The sequence below is a fragment of the Mycteria americana genome, chromosome 4, assembly GCF_035582795.1.
Source record: "Mycteria americana isolate JAX WOST 10 ecotype Jacksonville Zoo and Gardens chromosome 4, USCA_MyAme_1.0, whole genome shotgun sequence".
Taxonomy (NCBI): Eukaryota; Metazoa; Chordata; class Aves; order Ciconiiformes; family Ciconiidae; genus Mycteria; species Mycteria americana.
In genome coordinates, this window is record NC_134368.1 from 51,810,207 (window position 1) to 51,830,494 (window position 20,288).

The following is a 20,288-nucleotide window of genomic DNA, read 5'->3' on the forward strand; positions in this document are numbered from 1 at the left end:
AGCGGGGCTTCCCACAGCAGGGGAGCGGGTCGCAGCCTGGCCGCGGGGGCGGCGGTGGGGGCCCAGGACCCCCGGCGGGGAGGCAGGTTCAGCTGAGACGGCGAGGAACGGCTGAGCGCAGTTTCCGCCGCACCCTGCCCTCACCCTTCCTGCACCCCTGCAGGAAACGGCCCCAGCGGCCCTCGCCCAGGGCCCGCAGGATGGCGTCCCCCAGCCCAGAGCATGGCGGGACGAGCCCCGACGGCTCCCCGTGCCAGCCGTCCGGCGAGCCCCGCAGTGCCTACAACCATGCGTTGAGCCCTGCCAAGGAGAGTGGATGCCAAACCTGAATTACCAGCCCAGAGAGTGGCTGTGGATCCCGGGAGCTCCTGTGATTTGTGGCAGGTTTTTCAGGTCCCCGCCTGTCACACGCACACGCAGATACTTAAGCAGTCACCCAAGGACCTGCGGGGTTCTTGTTTTACACACTTCTGGGCCCTGCCAGCTCCAGGTAAGCGCAGGCTTTGAGCTGGGGGTGCTGGGCTGGATTTGCAGTTGGGGATGGCGGGGGGTGAGGGCGGGAGGAGCTGACCTGCGCTCACTGATGCTGGGGAGGCTGGAGCAGCACCAGCAGGGCTGTGGTGGGAAAGCTTCACGCTGTGGCAGGGAGAGGGGCACTCAGGCAGGCAGAGACCCCAGGCTGGGGCTACCACGGGGACCTGCCTCTGCTTCAGCAGCTGCTGTGCTCTTGTTTGCTTTGTTCCCGTCCGATATTATCTTCTAAAAGGCTGAACGGGTGGTTTACAGGATGCATGACAGGTGGTTTTTCCTTATTTATGGCAGGGTCTGGTTTATTTTTAAAGCCTCCGTCCCACCTTATCCTGTGCGCCATGCCGGCTGATGTTATCCACAGCCACCCCACAGCAGGAGGCCGAGCAAAGCTCGGGACAGGACATGGCTCTGCAGCAGAGCAAGGGAGGGCAGGAGGGCTCGTTTGCATTGAGAACTGCTATTTTGATCCCTGCAGTGGCAGGAAATAGCTGCAAGCTAAAACCAGCCGCAGATGCCTCCGGTCGCATCCCAGCCTTGACAGTGGGGAGAGCACTGCGGAGGGGGGCAAGAAGCCCAGCAGGGGCTATGGGCCCCATCAGCTGGGCAGGAGCTACTGCTCAGAGAGTTTTCCAGGGGCTTCGGCTGCAGTAAGTCATTAGAAAGCTGCACAGCCAGCCAGCTATTGTGTCTGCCGTTCAAAAAAGTAAAGCTGAGCAAAGAGAGATCATGTCTTTTCTGGAAAAGCGGCTGCTTTCTGCCAGGATAGTAAATGCTGACTGCACTAGCAGTGCTGGGCAGGCACGCTGGGAGACAGAGGGATGTCCTCTCCTGCCTCAGGCCAGAGCTGGGAGCCCTGCTAGTAACCCCAGGGTGTCTTGGAGCTGGGTGCAACCACAGGACATGGGCAGTATAATTGCAGAGGGAGGTCCCTCTCCACCCCACTGCTCCTACCTCACATCTAGGTCAGGTCACTCAGGGCCTCGTCCAGCCGATTTTGAGAGATCACCGAGGATGGAGGTGCCCCCACCTCGCTGGTCCCTGTCCCCATGTCGGACCCCCCCACACTATGAAGATTTTTTTTCCCCAATAAGACTTTCTCTTGCTGCAGCTTGTGTCCATCAGCTGTTGGCTTTTGTCTGCTCACTCCAAAATGGCCCTGGAGGTGCATTTAAATGCCCCATCAGCCACACTAAGAGCAGCAGGTGCTGCCTGCACAGCCTGCATGTACACAGCAGCGCTGGCTGCAGCCGCCCGCAGCCCAGGCAAACAATGAGCCCCTTGCAAGCTTCAGCTGGTGGCTGTTCTCACATTGCTCCACCTAAAACAAGACAGTCAGAGCCAAGCGTGAATTCCCCAGGGCTCTTCAGCTTGACACGTAGGACAGAGCAGGTGTCACCAGTGCTGTGGTTTCACTGTGACAGTGCATCTGGCATTGTCATTTCTGCCTGGGTGGGTAACTCCCTGCCGCCGAACCTGTGCTGCCCAGGGAAGACAGCAGTGGGCGTGGGACTGCTCACAGAGCTGAATGACGACCACAGCCCCCCAGCCTTGCTGAAAGCCAAGTTTACATTCTTTGCCCTGAAAAAGCCATTTTTTTCCAATGCCTGCAAAATTTAGGCAGAAAAAAGCAGTGAGCAGTGGTGCTTTTCAGCAGCTGAGCAAAACAGTTGTGATTCTCCGTATTTCTGCCAGGCTTAAAGAAACGTAAGCAGGAAAATCACCTCTCCTGTACAGGGGAGAGGTCCTGACGGCCAGGCTCCAGGCCTGGGATTAAACAAGGCTCCATTTAAGTAGCGGGTAGGTGAGTAGTGGTCCAGATACGGCCAGTCAGGACATGTAGGGACTCCCGATGCCCTCAAGTCCTGTCATGTACCCCCAATTTTTAGCAGCCAAGAGGTGCCAAGTGCTGGCTGCCACATGCTACATAGGGCCACATGGCTCCTGAAAACCTCCAGAGCCCTCCAGGACCCCCAGGTTTTAACCTTTTCCTGAAAGCCATCTCACAGACTTGAGAGGTAGGAACTGTTCTCCCTCCAGAGCAGGGGTAGAGGGAGACAAGGAAAAACCATCAGGCATCACGTCCTGCGTGCTGGGGCACCCCGAGCTGCCAGCAGGTAGAAGATACTGTGTCCTACGGGGAAACGCCTCAGGAACCTGGAGATTATCAGAAATAGAAACAGCTGTGAAGGTGAAACATGAAAGTTGAAGCACGTGTTCCCTATGCAAATCAATGCACACACATCAATGTACATTAATGCAGCAGCAGGCTGCAAATGATGATTTATAAACCGCCAGGACATGTTGCTGCTGGTGGCCCAGGCTAGATGCATGATCCAGAGGTGATGAGGAGCCCTGTGGTGACTGGGCTTTCTAGGAGAGGGGCAGGTGGCTCGGAGTTGACGTGGGGTGCTGATCAAGGAGGGGAGGAAGGACTTGTGGCCTGAGCCTGGCCTCATCTGCGCTTTGACCTCATGGAGAGCCCGGCAGCCATAGTGCTGGAGAGCAGCACCTCAAGTCCAGGGGATCTCCTTCCCCCCTGCATCATTTCCAGAGGTCTCCAAATGCCCAGGGTAGTAAGCAGCATTCACCTGCCCCCCACCAGCTCACGCGCATGAGGGACTGAGCTTTATCTGCCCCCTTTCTGTACGGACACCTCTGAACTGAGCTGACGCCAGGAAAGCCCGGGCAGCTGCGGCCGCACACCTGAGGCTGCAGCGCTCCGCAGACAAGGCCAGCTTGGCTTGCAGCACCTGGGGTTGAAGATCTTCTTTCCCCAGCCCATCCCGGGTGGTGGATGATGCTACCAGCGCACTCCATCACGCTCAGAGGTGCTCCGGCCTTACGCAACCACTGTGTTACAATCGGTATTTACCAAGTGACTCAAGCAGAGTGGGCTGTTTCACAACCAGCTCTGGTCTATTTATAAGCCCCTACTCAAATGCCAAAGTGTGCTTTTGTTAGTCAAAGCAACCTCCTGCAGACAAGGCTCAGTGGGGCCTTTGCTTTTTGAGGTAGAGCTCAGAGAAGAGGATCTCTCCAGCCTCTTATGAACAGGAGAGCTGGCTCCCTGCAAGCTGCAAGGCAGTTTTGGAGCTGAGCCCCATCCCAGCAGTGCTGTCAGTGAGAGCCCTGGGGCGTTTAGTACCCCCCAGGGTACCGAGTGGGTTCAGGTGAGTTATCCGTCAACTGGGAAATCAGTTGGGTTCAAAGCTATGCAGTAGGGGTGCAGCATGATGGAGGTGCCGGGGTTTCATCCCAGAGCCAAAGAGAAGGAGAAGCTGCAAGGCGGAGGCAGGGCAGGTCTGGAGCTGAGGAGGGGAGCGGACGGCCCAGAGGAGTCCCACGGCGGGCCAAGGGCTCCTGGCAGCACTGGAGAGCCCGCAACACCAGCCGGCCCGCCTGACAGAGATGGGCCAGGCAACTTGGACAGCAGGAGAGCAGATCAAGAAAGGCCACATTTTTGCATCCAGCTCCTCCTCCGCCAACACCCCACAGCTTGGTTTCGGAAACACCAAGATGATTCAGTGTCAAGGGACTTCTGTGTGCTTTGTGGGGGCAACGCCTCGTGTTTTAGTTGACCGAATTGGCAGGCCTGACCCTCTGCCCCAAGGGAGCAAACTTGGAACCCTGCAGAAGAGAAGTGTGGGACTTACCTAAGGTGTACTTACTTGTTTTGCTTGTGCTTTTGTCCCAAGCCTGCCAGAGATTCATGCAAAGCACAAGTGGGACAAACGTTACTCTGGAGGAGAATGTGGGCTCCTTGCTCCTGCCATTGCCGGGAGCACCTAGCACTGATCACAGCCGAAGGCAGTGAGTGCTTGGGCAACGGACATGCACCGGGTGCGGTTCTCCGAGGACCGACCGTTCACTTACACACCGAAAAACAAACAAACAAACAGTTCAGCCGTGCTCAGGAACAACATGACTAACTGTTTATGCCTATGCATGACAACATTAAATATTAGTAAAAACAAAGCAGCTCACCTACTCGTCGCCAGCTTTGTGTGATGTCTGGCCATGCTGCTAGGAGGAGGACCACGACATTGATCAGGAGGGAAAATGGGGTGATTGCTGCGTCCAAGCCCATGCTCCCAACAGATCCCGCATCCCCTGGTTTGCGATTCCCCTGCACAAACTTGCCTGGTGCCTAAGGAGAAGAAAAAAACAACAAAAAAACCCCACTAGGCTGGATGCCAGATACTGTCCCCTCACACAGCGGATAAATAATGTTTTTTTAATTACTGTCTTTAAATTAACCCCCCCAATATGCCCGTTGCTGTGACATCACTCCCAAGTGACGCCCAGGCCTAAATACGGCTGTAAACAGGAATCGTCCCCACGGGAGTCACACTGGATATAAATACAGCAACAGGGGAGCACTGAGCAGAGGACAGGCTGCAGTTTCCTGCCAGCTAAGGATGGTGAGACAGCTCAGCTGGGCGCTGTTGGCGTGTGGTTGCCACAGTGGGGAAACTGAGGCAGGAGTTTCTGGGGGGCTGGGGCTCCTGGCTGAGCTCCCCGGCATGCCTTTGGGAAGGGAGTTGTGCCTTGCTGCGGCCAGAGGCCGCTGGGGAGGAGGGAGCTGGTGGGGACGGGGATGGCAAATTTGGGGCTCAGCAAGTGTGGCCCCACCGGCCACTCCCAGCTTGGGCAATGACACCGGCCCCTCTCCGCAGTGCCTGGCCCCATAGCCCTGCCCCAGGAGGAGATGGCCACAGAGAAGCCAGTGACTCCCACTGAGGAGCAGCTGGAGATCTTGGAGTACAACTTCTGCAAGGTGAACAAGCATCCTGACCCCACCACACTGTGCCTCATCGCAGCTGAGACCGGGCTCTCCGAGGAGCAGACCCTGGTGAGTGTGCGCCCCTCGCCCCCGCCGTGGCACCAGCCCTGCTCCCCCTGCATGCCTCTGCGCCCCACACACTCCTCCCACATCTCCTGCCTGTCCTGTCCCTGGCTCTCTGTCATACCCCCTGCACCCTCCTGTCCCCCCACATGCCTTCTCCTGCACCCTCTGCACCCCCTGCACCCCTCTGTGCCCCATACGCTCCCTACTTACACCCTCTGCACCACTCTGCACCCCGCGTACTCCTTACTGCACTCCACACTGCACCCACAAGTCTCCTCTGCACCTCTGCAACCCCCAGTGCACCCCCAACCCCACACTGCACCCACAGAGCTGCACCCACATCCTCCTTGCACCCCACATGTTCCTGCCTCTGCATCCCCAAAGCCCCTTCCCCTGTAATTGCAGCCCCTTCATCCCACAGCCGTGGCCGCCTGCATAGCAGCCCTGTGCCCCGCTGGGATCCTTGCACCCTCCCTGCCTGGGAGCCGCATCCCCAGCCTGGGCTTGGAGACCAGGCTAGTGCTTCCCGCAGGCAGAACAAGGGCACACGCCGAGGGTCACTGGCTGGCTGTGGAGCCCTGAACATACAACCCATGCACGCTGTCCTTTCCTTCCAACCTATTTCTGATAGTCTCAGGTGCCCAAAACCACTGCTGGCTTTACGGTCTGAAGAAACTACAATCATTTTAAAACAGATACAGGATAGATGCAGCTCCTGCAGATGTGCTGTGGGACATGCTGCGGATGAAAAGCTGGACATGAGCTGACAATGTGCACTTGCAGCCCAGAAGGCCAACCGTATCCTGGGCTGCATCAGAAGAAGTGTGGCCAGCAGGTCGAGGGAGGTGATTCTGCCCCTCTGCTCTGCTCTGCTCTGGTGGGACCCCACCTGCAGTACTGCGTCCAGCTCTGGACTCCTCAGCACAGGAAAGACATGGACCTGTTGGAGCAGGTCCAGAGGAGGGCCACGAATATGGTCAGAGGGATGGAACACCTCACCTATGAGGAAAGGCTGAGAGAGTTGGGGTTGTTCAGCCTGGAGAAGAGAAGGCTCCAGGGAGACCTTATTGCAGCCTTTCAGTACTTAAAGGGGGCTTATAAGAAGGATGGGGACAGACTTTTTAATAGGGCCTGTTGTGATAGGACAAGGGGTAATGGTTTTAAACTAAAAGAGGGTAGATTCAGACTAGGTATAAGGAGGAAATTCTTTACAATGAGGGTGGTGAAACACTGGAACAGGTTGCCCAGAGAGGTGGTAGATGCCCCATCCCTGGAAACATTCAAGGTCAGGCTGGACAGGGCTCTGAGCAACCTGATCGAGTTGAAGATGTCCCTTGCTCATTGCAGGGGGGTTGGACTAGATGACCTGTAAAGGTCCCTTCCAACCCAAACTATTCTATGATTCTATGCTCAGGCTGTGCATACTCCCCCTCACTGCAACTAGCTAGTTCAGTGTCCCCAAGCCCAGATGTCAGGCACGTCTGTCAGCCTCTCCAGGAGACATAGAGGCCTCCAAATGTCCCTCCACAGGGACACGCTGCTACCATCTGGGGCTTCCACCGAGCCCTCTGCTCCATCTGGCTACCTGCAGGCTACCCTGACCTTCAGAAGCGAACAGCTCCTTCCCAATTCCTTCAGGTTGTGGTGCAGCCATTTTTGATGCAGGTGTTTTATAAGCTACTAGACCCATAGCAGCATTGATGGGTATAGAAAAGAAATCCAATCCACTGAAATGTTAGCAGCATTTTGCAGAGAGCTGCCAAGCCTGGCTCTCCCTGGGCAAATCCAAAGGGATATGAGCACTGAGCAGGCAATGCCAGCATTTAGCCTGTCCCAAGGAAGGATGCTGGTATAACATTCATTGCCCTGGTAGTCCTTGGCTGGAGTGGAAAAGGAGACCGCCCCTCTACTGTGCTTTGGTGACAGGGGGGTACCACGTTGCACTGCTTGTTTGGGGCAGCAAGGAGGCAGTAACCCTGAAATACATTTTCCTCCTTAGAAAGGGCACTGCTCCATTTTTTTTTCCTAAAGCAAGTTGTAAATACAGACCATATATGCCCAGGACACCTCTGTAGATGTCTTAAAATGTTCCCTGGTAGCCATCGTTTTCCATGAATCCAGGGTGCTCCTAGAGATCTGGAGATGAAGGTCATGTTAGGGACTGGATCGAGACTGGGATGGTGAGCTGCAAAGTGCCTTCATTGCATATGACACAGAGAATCATCGCTCCTGACATCTGGAGTGCTTTATCAGCTAAATATAGCAGCCATTTTAATAAAAAATTTAGTAAAAATGAGATGCAAAGAGGTACTGAGTCAACAGGAGACGATGGTTTAGGATAGGAAGTTAAATTTTTGGGAGGAGGCTAGGCAGGCAGTCATCTGACTGGATGTGGTCCAAGGCAGTGCTAGTGCAAGAGCCACTTGTAGAGAGCACCGTGGTTGTATCATTACGGACCACAATAGATTCAAAAATAGCCATGAACAAATATAGCAACAAAATGAGCAGCAACAAAGCAAATCACAGGCATATTCCCAAACAAAAGGCTGAGCTGTGCTTCCGGCACACATGAGTTATATCTCTCTTCTTACGGAGGTAGTGTGGCTTTATCCAGCTGCATTTTATCTAACGTTTGAAATTGCAGCTGTGTTGAAGTGGCATCAGCAGCTCTGGGAGTGGGCTTAGAGATGCTAAATTACTACAGAATAGCGTAGTCATGCACATTGCTTGAAGACTAAGATCATTTTTAACCCATTTTTTAAATCTGTTTGTTCTTAAATTTGCTGAGAGCCACTGTGTTGTCCCTCTCATCCTTTCTGAAGCAGGTCAACTTTTGATTCCTGTCAGTTTTGGATCTGCAGTGATTGTTTCACTGCTCCAGCCATTTAAACAGACACCATCCAGCAGCTGCTTAGCCAATCTCTTACTGTGTTTGCAAGAAAAAACTGGACTCACAGCAATAAAACAAGGACTCGTCCATGCTGTCAAGGGCTGAAGCGAGCAAGAGAAATGAGTTTGAAAGAGGTGCACACATAGGTGACAAGACCGTTCGGTCAGGAACGGCTGTCCTGCTGCCTGTACTGCCTGGGAACAGTGCAGAGCCTTGCTACCAGCTAGCACTGCCGCGAGTTTCCCTCACCACATCTGCACCTTTAGCAAAGTTATTCAGAGGGTTCGCTCAGTCCAGTGCACTCAGTCTCTGTTGTTTTCTTTTTTCCTCCAGAAATGGTTCAAGCAGCGCCTGGCAGAGTGGAGGAAGTCTGAAGGGCTGCCCTCGGAAAGCGGGTCTGTCAGGGACTAGAGGATGCTGCTCCAATCCCCGTGCCTGCTGTAAATGATGGCGAAGCTCTCCAGAGTGGGTTTCCTTGGGGTTCTTCTGTTGCAATAGGTTTTGAGATACAAAGTAATACCCTGCTATTTAACACAATTTTTATTTAAAGTGTACATAACCAGGAAAAAATTATTATATATATATATGTGTATACAGCTTCTGATGGCTGCATAACCTGTCTAGTGATTCCCATCCATTAACAGCGGCTGCACAAGGCAAAGCAAATCTCATGCCCTTGTCCCAGGCTTGCAGAAAAGCTGCCATGAAAGGTTCAAACATAGAAGGGGAAAAAAGATTTATTTTCCTTGTGATCCCCACAGGCCAAGTATGTGTGCTAGCTTTAATATACAGCTCATCCAGAGAGGAGGGCACCTGGAAAAGCAGATGTGTTGTTCAGGTGATTCAGGCTCAAGATGCCCGAGTCAGCTCTGGATATTGGCAAACCGAGTGCCTACACCATAATCAGACCAAGCCAAGCCCCCCTTGAATGCATCTCTCACATTTCTGTTAAAGGTCACCAAAGGGAAAGAACTGGTCGTCTTTTTTTTTTTCCAATGCATTAATAAAAAACAAAGTTTTTTGATGAGAGGAGCTGTGTTATGTCCCTGCTTGTGCTCCCTGCCCCAGTGGCAGGAGGCAGACTCCTCTGGGAGGGCAACACTTCTCCAAGGCAACCTCAGTGCGCACCAGGGGTTTTCCCTCTTGCCACAGGGATAGCCCGCAGACATGGGCAACCTCCTCTTCTAGGGCACCCACGGGTCCATCCCTGGCAGCCCGCAGAGCCCCACGCACACCCCAAGCCCCGAGGTGGCAGAGGCTGGTGGTGCTGGGGTTGCCCCGCAGGGTGGGGTGGCAGGCCCCAGCCTCCTTCTGACCATTCTCAAGCCTGAGGGATGCAGCTGCACTGGGGCTCTTGCACAAAGCCCAAACTCTCATCCATCCTGGTACAGGACAATGCACGGGCCAAAAAATAACCAGCACCGTTGCCCAGTGACCTTACCTTGTTCGAAAGGGTTCAAAAATCCTCTGCTTAGTGGATTATTGAATCAATTAGTGGATCCTCTGATTAATCCTCTTCCTGTTTGCGGTCACCTGCCTCTACCCCTTTGGAAGCAGAATCAGCTTAACACAGGGAAGATTAAGATACACGGGCATTGAAACTGCCGCATGCTTTGGGTTTGTCCCTTGCTGGAGAGCATCTCTCTTGCCTCAGTGGTTACTGCCCATCGCCAGTGGTTAGTTGTCAGTGCAAAGCACACCAAACTTGCAGGAAGCAGACAAAAGCAATCTCCCTGTGCCGTGTCCTACACAGGCTGTGTTGTTTCCCTGCAATCCAGCTGCCAAACTGACTCACCCTCAGACCCGACTGGAGCTCAGAGTTTGTTCTGCAGAGTCTGGCACAGATATCTGTTTTCTTCTTAGTCTCTGCAACGTGCCTTCTCCCTTACACTGAGGGGAACTCTGCTTCTTTGATTTAGGCTCCAAAAATCCCAATGCAGAGCTCCGTTATTTTGCCCAGGGTCACACAACCGAATATCTGAACTGCACAGATTTAACCCACCTGTGTAACTTGTATCAAAGATGCATGCAAAGCAAAAGGCTGGATCTGCCCATTGTCCAGGCATTTGAGAAAACAGGCCCCAAATCCAAGCCAACTCAAAGCACATGCCACCCCAGCATTTCCAAAATCTAAAGCTTTGCACCTTATCAAATCCAGCCCTGGATCTGGAATTTTGCAGCTTTTTGTGTTTCTACTTCTGTCACAAGCACAAAACTTTAAGTGTCACTAAGAAGATCTCTAAACTTTAGCAAAAATTTTGAAACCCAAGGTCAGGAGTTGTGTTGCATCAACCTATTGCGCACTGTCGGCTTTGGTTTGCCACACTTCTTTATGTGAAAGAACAGTTCCTGTGCTGGCTTCCCCCAGCAGTTGTTTCATTACTTCTTTAACTATTACAACAAAAAAATAAGAAGAGTGATAAACTGCAGACATAACCTGTCCTAAGGAGAGAGGCTTCCCACATTAGGTCAAATTCTGCTCACTTCCCCTGGTGACTCTCTTGTTCTTAAGGAATGACCATTTTATTTAACTCCCCAGATAAGCCCAGTGAAAGTGGCTGCTCATAAGAAAACGTTCCTGCTGGGTGCTGCCTCTGTGCCATGTTCAAGCAGGTTCTCCAGCCACAGCACAGCCCAAAGAGGGTGATGTTCCAAGGGGTGATGGAGGCAGCCGGCACGAGCAGCGGGCTGTGTTTCTGAGGGAGCTCAGTGCTTAATTGGACGAGCCAGGTCTCGGATCCGCGCAGAACAAGTTGCCTTCTTAGCAGTCTCCTTCACTGTGAATGCGTCTGGGTTGAACTGAGCTGAGCCCATAGGAGGCCTGGGGGAGCAAGGACAGAGCCAGTCAATTCCAACTGGAGCAGGGCCAGCTCTCAAAGCTGCCTGCCAGCTGACACACCTCCACCTGAGCCCTGCCCTTCCTTGTCCAGGGAGTACCAAAACAGTCATGCCTCTGCTGTTGCCACCAGGACACGAGTGAGAGGGGGTGCCCCATCTCTCACTGAAGCTGTCACAGCCACTACAGCCAGGCGTTTCCTCACACTCTGTGAAACATCCTACCCAGTGTTTCCTGTAGCCCAGGCTGAGGCCAGCTGCATCATGCTGGGCAACACGAATGTGCTACACTGTGCCATGTGTCAGCTGGTTGCTTTTTAGTTAATAATTAAGAAGTCTCAACCAGTAATTCCTACTGGAATTAGAAAGTTCCTATTTCTTCTCTTTTCATTCTCCTTCTACCTCAAAAATGCTTTTTAAACCACAACCCATGTAGCATTGGCACATCCACCCATATAAAATCCATGCATTTTGGAAGTGGAAGAGCAGTGGCTTAATCACACTGGCCAAACCCAAATCAACAAGGTGCCATGGCCTGCACAAAATGGGCTAACAGCTGATCATTTCCTCACAGCAGGGAAGCAGCACCTACCTTTTGCAAGGCTGGGCCAGTTCCACAAGCCTTGGTGTGGCCACTGCGTGCTTTGCAGCCTTCGTCACTGGCCACTCAGCATCCCGCAGGGGCACATAGTCAGGATGCAATCTTTTTGCCCCAGCCAGCTCCAGGGTCCGAGGGCTTGCAATTGCCTCCTGAGCCAACTTGGAAACCTGTGGAAGAATGGGGAGGAAAGTCCTTACAGGTGCTCCGGGCATTCAAGGGTGACCAGCCTGCAACTCAGTGTACCAGGTTCACAGCCACTGACCACGCACAGATGGGACATGATCCTGTCCACAGTTGTGTCTGGCACCAGACAAGCTGTGGAAGGAGAAACCACTGCCTGGCCAGTCCCACAGCCTGCCCTCCAACCTCCTCTTACTCACAGCCCTTTGTCCAACCCATCCCCCAGCACTGGAGATCCCAGTTAGACACTTGTCCATCTCTCCCCACCCCCACAACTGCAGGCTAGCCACAGGTCTGCCCTTCTCCCGGGGTCTGCTGGGAGACAGTTCATGCTCTGGATGGAGGACGAGTCCTGCTCTCCAGCCCAGGAAGCAGCAATGTCAGCCTCACAGACAGCAGCACATCCAGGGCTGCCATGAAAAGAGCCACCAGCAACTGGGCACCCAGTGCCCTCCCTTCCGCCCGGCGTCCCTCCCATGCACGGTCCTGGGTGGTGCTGCCTTACCGGACGGATGACAGATTCGGGAAAGCTGTGCTCATAGTAGCAGGTCACCTTCCTGACCCGGGGCTCTGCGAGACGTTGCAACCGCGAGGATGCTCTGGCCAAGGCCGCGACATTTGTAACCTGTGTTGGCACCTGCATAGGTTCAGAATGGGGGAGGGATGTGCAGACACAGAGCTCATCCACAGCAGCCCACAGGGATACACTCCCTTCTCCAAAGGGATGAGCACCCAGCACCCTTCCTCTACAGACATGGTCACAAGAAGGAGCATTCTTACTTTCCCAGCACCCGTTATTTTTCTTTCACCTGAACTACAAGGTAATTTTGGTGCTTTTGGGATTTGTACGTCTTGGCCAATATTACTTTTTCCCCCAGCTGTCACCCATTCATAGCCAGGAGAGGAATGCCTGTAATGAGAGCCTGTTAAGCCAGGTAAAAGTGCAGAGAAATTTCTTCCAGAGTAATGTTTATCATATTCATCTTCCTGGCTGAATCAAATAATTTCCTTGCTAAGGAGAGATGCTCAGATTTCAGTGCTGGTGCAGTTAACTGCATTCCTACAGCAAAACTGATTATTGCTCAAGCATGGGACTTCTTCCCCTATTTTTCACAGGGTTACTGATGCCAAGGCCCGCTCCAGTACAGCCTCCCTTATTTCCCAGCCCAGAGATTGCAGCCAGAAAAATTTAGCCTTTGCCTTGGAGATGACTGTAATCTGAGATTGCCCCAAGCCCTTTCACTCCTGCCAAAGCAATGACCCACCTAAAAGGAGCAAGTTCAGAAATACATCTCTAAATTAGGCTTCTGGTAAAACACTGTTAAAATATACATAGTGTTAGCAGGCTCATCCCCCCTACAGACACAGATAGGAGCGCAGCTGCCCAACTACAAACACGACTGTACTCCCTAGGAGCTAAACAGGCCATTCCCATCAGGTTTCTCCACTCTTCCAGGCTGCTTTATCAGGGGATGCAGCCCAGATTCCTCCCTTGGCTCTCCCACTATTCTAGGCTGCTCCAGCCTGGCTGTTTTCTGTCTCTCAGCAGGGAGATTTTCAAAGACAGCATCTCACTCCGAAAAGGCAGTTTCTCTCAGTATCTCAAACCTCAGCAGAACCAGACAGCTTCTCGCCTCCATAGCACACACTGGGCACATCCAGGGGCAGGACACAGGGTGTAAAAGCTCAGGACAGTTTGCTGTATCCCTGTCCCCTCCAAATCTCACTCAACCACCTCCTCACCTCTCTGGCCAGCAGGAACTCTGGGTGCAGTGCCTTTGGCCGTGCAAGCTCCAGGATCCGCGGGGAGGCCTTATAGCTCAGTGCAGCTGGCGACACGGGCCACTCGGGGGACGGGCGAGGTCTGGAAGCAGAGAGTGATGGCACTGCCACTCACAGATATTCCCCCACAGTAGTTAAACCAGGCTGCAGCTGGGATATTTAAGCCTCATGTAGAAGGCAGCTTTGTTTTGTGGCCATTTCCAGTGTAGAACCCACTCATCCCATGAGCGAGTCCAGAGGTCCGAATCCCAGCTCTGCATTTTGCCTTCTGTTGCACCCATCCTCTGTTCCTGTATTTATTACTTTGAAGCTGCACTGATGCTACAAGACCCAAGGGCCTACCTATAGCACCCTACAGGCTTTCTGGCCTCTCACCTTTGCTGCAGGTAAGCAGCCTGGTATTTTTTAGGTTCAGACAACTTCAGCAGCCGATCAGAAGGAGAGCCAAAATCCACTAGCGGGGGACGCTCCCAGATCGTTGATTTCTGTCCACAGCTGTACAAGAAGAGGGATCATGAGGAAGAGCACAGAAGAGTTAGTAAAAGGCAACAGACAGAGAACGTGATCCTGGCAGATGGTATCCTAAGGCTGGTTAAACATCTGTGCCTGCTGCATGTACAAAAGTTGGCACCGGTGCACGTGGAAAAGCCATGAATAAATGGGCATTTACACTTGAGATTTCCTGACTTCAAAGGTAAATGCTGTTTGCATATGCAGAGTCCTCTTTTATGCACCCTCAGTGCCTTGCTTTCAAAGTCTAGGCCTTTCCCTGGACCATTTCAAGAAGCCACTCCACAACACAAACCTGGCAGCATCTCTGTTGTTCAGCTCTGCAAGCTGCCAATTTAGAAACCTCTTCGTTGCAATGGCTTAATAGCACCTTGTGCTCTTGCAGCTCCTTTCTCCTTGGGACCTCCCCAGGCTTGCCTAGCACATGCTCACCCAGCTTTCCACCAGCCACAGCTGTTAGCAGATGCCTGTCATGATCAGGGAAGAGGTGAGCAGAGGCGAGCAGGAAGGGCTGTCAGATGGACACCATTAGTCAGAGACAGAAGCTCTCAGGCAGATGAGAGCCCCTGAACTGGTGACAGTGGCAGAGGAGAGAAAACTACAGACACACGTCTTGACATTCCTCCAGGTAGAGGAAAGACAGGAGTGTAACATGGTTTCATTTCTATTCTCATTGCTAGGACTTCTTCCAGACTAGCAACCACCATCCTCTCTCCAAAAGAGCTTCATCCCCTCCAACAGAGCTACAGATGAGTCGCTTCAAGTAATGCAGCATCACCTGGCCTCACTGAGGTTTACATTTTTTACATCATTTTTCACTCCTATTCCCAAACATGGACTGTTTTGACTGGTTGTTCACCATGCAGTGACAGCAGAGGTTTAACTCAAGGCAAGAGATCTGGATTCCCTCCAGCCAGCAGGATGCTGCAAGACTTCTCTGTTCATAGCACTTCCTAACCTTTACCCTCAAGATTTAGGCGAGGCTCCAAGAGGATGCAAAGGTTCACTAATTGTGTCCAGGTGCCTGGCTGGGCTGCATCAACCCCAGTACAGGCAGGGAACACTCTAGGGACAGACAGTCCCTCTACATGCACAGGTATGACACATACATGTTTCCATCAAGGCATGCATGCATGCACATGATGTCTCTGCTTCCAAGCCAAAGCAGAGCTGTTGTTTTTTTTTTTCTTTTTGTTACAGCAGAGGAACATGCTCCCACACCCTTGGAGGCTGAGACCAAGGCTGGCTCCTATGGCAGCTAATTCAAACCCAGAGTTCTAATCACACCAGCAACCACCACGTGTTGCAGAAGCCCTTCCCACAGCCAGGAAGTGGGTATGAGGAGATAAAAGGGCACCAAAACTTAGCACCCCCCAGTTCCTCCTCATTTTGGAACTCAAGCACTCAGGGTGACTATGTCCCCATAGCACTTTCTTCCCTGCTACAGACGGCCTTTGTTCCAAGCATCAGTACAGCCTGGTGGGTCTCAGTGGCATGGAGCCACCTGTGGGACAGCAGTGGCAGGAGAAGAGATGGCATCTCCCCTTCCCCTGGGAGCCAGCACATCCCCCTGATTAGAGAGCATCATCTGAGCTGCCTCCTTCCCCAGGATGTGCTACCACATCACTGACCTGCACTGATGCTTGCCAAAATCTTGCTTGGGCTTGGCCAGTGCCACTGTTCTTGGGGATGGTCGAGCTGTCACAGCACCCCGCGAGAGGGTCCAGATCGTCTCTTGGTTTCCCCACACAAGCCTAGCAAGAACAGCAAGGGTGTGAAATTTTAGAAACATGCACAAGTGTGAAATGTGCTTGGTGGGGCTATCCTTCCCTGCCTGATGGCACACACGCACAGTGCCTATGGCTCCCCACAGCTGTACAGTGCTGCTGCCATCCCCTGAGCACTCACCTTCTCTGGCACTGAATTTCCTAACACTGTCCAGGTGGTTGTTGTCAACGCAAAAAGAAAAGAGCCTTCAAGTGATGAGTCTGGTTTTACAGTTCCCAGTGGATGTGCAGAAAGGGTCGTTTCATTACACCTCTGAAACCCCTGGGGGACTTTCATGATTGCATTTTTCTTGCCTCACCATTACCACCTAACTATAGCACAGGTATGACAGTAAAAATAATAATAATGTTACGGTCAGGGTGTGCCATGGAAAGTGGGTGAGGTTTTGCAGCACATTAGTGGTTACTCTCCTGTGCCCAGGGCAAATTTGGAGTTGCTCATACCCCATTGAGAGAGAGGCCGTGGTGGGAGAGGGTACCGGCTAGTCAGGACAGGGAACAGCAGGGTGATGGGTTTGTAGAGCCTTTTTCAAGCACAGTGACACCCATCTAGACAGCGGAGAAGAGATGTTATTATCAAGAGACTGTTGCCCTGACTTGTCAAGCCATAGATTGACCTTGTAATGCAGACAGCAACTCTGTTCCTAAAGCTTGACTGTGTTACTCCAGGATACAGCAGCCTGTGGCTCCAACGAGGTCTGGTCCCCTGGCACCACAGCACCATCCTACCCCGCAACAACTCAGTGAGGCAGCTCAGATGGGGCAGCAAAGGCAAGACTCAGGTCAAGCCCAGTTTTTGGATTGGAAACAAGAAAGAGCAAATTGAAGAGAGCCCCTCACACACTGAACATCTCAATCTGTTTTTTTGGAGCCACTTCTGCTCTTGAGAGGAAAGCAGTAGCAAGACAAAGGCAAAGGGTCTGCACCAGCTGAGGCCCTGTCAGTCCCCAGCCCTCGAGCTAGGGCTGTCTGGGTGCCTCCTTACCTGGGATCATTTGCACAAGCTGCTTTCTTGGGTTCTGCAAGTTCTCGTATCCTGTCAAAATTGTAGAAAAGGACAAACGTGCCATTAAACATACAGTTAAACTGACAAAGCATAAAGAAGCTACTGCTGTACTCAAAACCATATAACACACTCTCGAACCCCCGTGCCTTTGCCTCCATCCCTTGCGAGAGTGCGTTTAAGGGATCTCTCCCTCCAAGTAACTTTCCATTCATTTAATCTGGTGGACTCAGCAGCCCATGGATTTTTGTGCTATCTCTTGGATTGCAGAGACGCAAATTTGCAATTCTGCCCTCACTGCAGGATCCCTTTGGGACATGGCAGAGAGAGGGGGAAGGTACTTTTCTGGTTAATAACATGCCATGCAAGCCCAGCAGGTAGGAGATGGATGATGTCCCAGCCTATATGAGCCCAGATGAACAGAAACACCCCTTATCAACACTCTTGTGGTTTACTAAAAGGCACCATGGAGGCAGCAGCGTTCCCACATGGCTTTAGGAGCACTGGTGAAGACATGGTTTTTTTATTTATCATTTTATTTTCTCTCTTTAGCACAGAGGTCTTAGATGCTATAGGGACACAGGAATATACATGGTCTGTGCCCTAGGAGCAGCACTCCTAAAAATGTAAAAATGTTTTTACTGAATATTCATCAGAGCAAAACCTTTCAGGAAGATCACATATCACTGTTTGCTCCTGCTGCTCAAGTGTCCCAGGCCTGAAATCCCAGTGGCTGTGAAGCACTGGTACTTTGTGAGCCTGGATACAAAGAGAGGAACGAGACTATGTCAGTGCCACGAGTGCATTGCAGAACTCCCTGGTGTCACGGACCAAGCCCACACCCACCCACTGGGGCTGCAGGTGCCTGCCGCCAGCCAGCTGGGGAACAACCACACGATGCGAGCAGCTGTGGAATTGCCCCACCATAGAAAAAGCACAGAAGGTGAAAGCCTGGGGCATTGCCTCCCTGCCTAGTACCACCCAGCAATAAGGCAGCATAGCTCTGAAGAGGAGCGGGGACACCAATGGAGAGAGATGTTTGCTGACAGAAAATGGTCTGTGCTTTGGGGACACACCTGTGGTTTCTCTGATGGGGCCGATACCTCTAGCGAGCCCCAGCAAATGCTTGCCAGAGAGCTCAGCACCACAGAGACCCTTGCAATGGCAGGCTGCTGTTAGAGCATCCTCACCACATGCTCCCTGCGAGACACCTGCTGATTTATCTCCCTGTCACGCCTAAGCACCAGTCACAACACTGCAAACATGGCTCCCACTGAGATCCCACAGAGGGAACTGCCTGTGGGACTTTGGCCCCCTGCTGCCAGTTCAAGACAGGACACGCTCTGGAAGCCAGCTGTCATTTCAGGGGCCAAAAAACAGTTTCAGCTGTTCATTCCCAAGCGGCTCCCCAGAGGCTTTTCCTTGCAAAGTGCAAGGGGGTGAAGGACAGCCATGCGGAGGTGTCCTCCCCAGCCTAGCTGTACACAAAGCTGGCACTATCTCTGCAGGCAGGCTCGTCGCCTTTCCTCTACCGCTGGCACAGATCCGCCACATAGCCACAGCCAAACGTAGCACAAAGCGCACGTGGCCCTAGTGCCCCACACCGCTGGCTTGGACGCTGCTGTGCAAAGCTTGCATCGTGACCCAGCCAAGGGACGAGTCACACGTGCATCCAAGTCAGGTTCCTCAACTCACTCCGGTCCCTCAATCGTTAAAGTTTTTTTTTTTCCAGTTACAAAAATATTTCTACTCTTTTGTCATGGCAAAAGCACTGGATAGACAGGCATCCCCACACAGGATGCACCTGCAGCAGGTCTGCGACTTGAAGGAGTTAAGCCACCACATTGAAAACGGGACAGCCCTGGGGGAGCCTTTGCCTTTTGGTCACACTCATGCTTCCCAGCAGGGAAAACGAGGCCTTGCTGCAGCCAGACACAGAAACACACGCCCCCCACACTGCCTGAGCTCACACAGACTCATTGCTTAAGCGGGATCAGCTCCTTCTGACATCAATTCCTTGTAAAGGAAAGGGTCACAGCTTCCATTTTGAAAGGGCAGGACGATCAGACGTTGTTTGTCATGAGAAGCAGGGGACGGGAAAAACCAGGCATCATTTCCTCTGTGTGTTTATCACAGTGTCATCTGATATATCGACTCGCTGCTCGGCGTAAATCCCCAACTGAGCCCTCCCCAAGAGATGTGGGGCACGGCCTGGGCACCCAGCCAGGAGGCCGGGGCTGGGAGGGTTTCTTACCTGTCACGTGAGCGTGCGGACAAATAACAAGAAACTGCAAAGACAAGAAGAGGTGAATTTAAAAGCTCGGTAACACCTGCAGCCTGGGCTGCCTGCTCTTCAGTGTGAAATAATACACAAGGCAGATGAAGTTTGTGCATCTCCTTAGGATACAATTGCTCGGCAGGTATTTGTATTGTTTTTCCCCGGCACCTTGCCGGCGCGGCTGCATAGCAACGCGCTTGCACTTGTGAAGTGCTCCTCGCCGGTGGCTGCTCCTCGCCGGGGGTGCTGGCAGCCCCCGAGACTGCAGGATGGAGCACCCCAGCACCACCTCCCCTCACAGCGTCCTCCTCCTGGGACGGGACGAGCGCCAGCGGCCACGGCTAACCCGCGGGCTCCCACCTGGCTCAGCGTAGCTACCCCTTATTATCGCCTTCAGTAACTCCAAGGGGATGTTTTGAGAGCCTCGGGGGCGTAGCGGCTGTGTTAAACTGGGACTCCGTAGCAGTACGAAGCAAGCCGCCATGTTTTAAACGGGGGAACACAGGAAAACCAGAGACGTGGTGACACCGGCACCGTGGTGACACCAGCCGCCATTTCAGGGACCCACATGCCCCGATGGCGGCAACGAGCTGGCATCGCTTCCCCCGGCAGACGCTCTCAGCTGTGGTGCCGGGGGCCTGCCGGCGCCTGCCAGCCGTACCGTACCGTGCCGTGCAGTGCCGTGCCCGGGAGCCCTCCCGCCGGCGGCCCGCCGAGCCCCGCCGCGGCTGGGCGAGGGGCCGGGGCACGGGGGAGCCGCTGCCGGCGCGGGAGGGGCTGCCCCCGCCAAGGGCCGCAGGCCCCGGCACCCCCGCAGGCCCCGGCACCCCCGCAGGTCCCCGCCGCCCCGTCCCCACCCACCGCCGCGCGGCCCCGCCGCCGCCATGGCGCGCGCTCCCGTCGCCACGGCAACGGCGGCGGCCACGGCCACGGCCCCGCCGCGCCGGCCCGCGGCAGAGGGAACCCGCCGCTCTGCGGCGCCCGGCCCTCCGGCGGGGCCCGGGGAGAAGGAACCCGGCTGCCGGCGGACGCCAGAGCCCGG

At 53.5% G+C, this 20,288-nt stretch overlaps 2 protein-coding genes across 4 annotated transcripts; one reads left to right on the forward strand and one right to left on the reverse strand.

Moving 5' to 3' along the window:
• Nucleotides 1–292: 292 nt before the first annotated feature.
• On the forward strand, nucleotides 293–9,299 carry HOPX (HOP homeobox). 3 transcript variants are annotated; one of them, XM_075500550.1, is made up of 3 exons: nucleotides 293–490; nucleotides 5,208–5,383; nucleotides 8,604–9,299. In XM_075500550.1, exons 2-3 carry the CDS (start codon nucleotides 5,240–5,242, stop codon nucleotides 8,679–8,681), a joined length of 222 nt encoding a protein of 73 aa, XP_075356665.1. In that variant the 5' UTR covers nucleotides 293–490; nucleotides 5,208–5,239; the 3' UTR covers nucleotides 8,682–9,299. The 3 variants fall into 3 exon arrangements, with proteins under 3 accessions (XP_075356665.1, XP_075356666.1, XP_075356664.1); XM_075500551.1 differs by lacking the exon at nucleotides 293–490 and adding an exon at nucleotides 3,493–3,701; XM_075500549.1 differs by lacking the exon at nucleotides 293–490 and adding an exon at nucleotides 4,832–4,952.
• SPMAP2L (sperm microtubule associated protein 2 like) lies at nucleotides 9,271–19,091 on the reverse strand. Its single transcript, XM_075500548.1, has 8 exons — nucleotides 18,977–19,091; nucleotides 16,951–17,001; nucleotides 15,810–15,932; nucleotides 14,044–14,163; nucleotides 13,630–13,750; nucleotides 12,392–12,523; nucleotides 11,698–11,873; nucleotides 9,271–11,091 (listed from the first exon to the last, which is right to left on the reverse strand). Coding segments are annotated over exons 1-8 (840 nt in total). The 5' UTR covers nucleotides 18,979–19,091; the 3' UTR covers nucleotides 9,271–10,976.
• Between the last annotated feature and the right edge of the window lie 1,197 nt (nucleotides 19,092–20,288).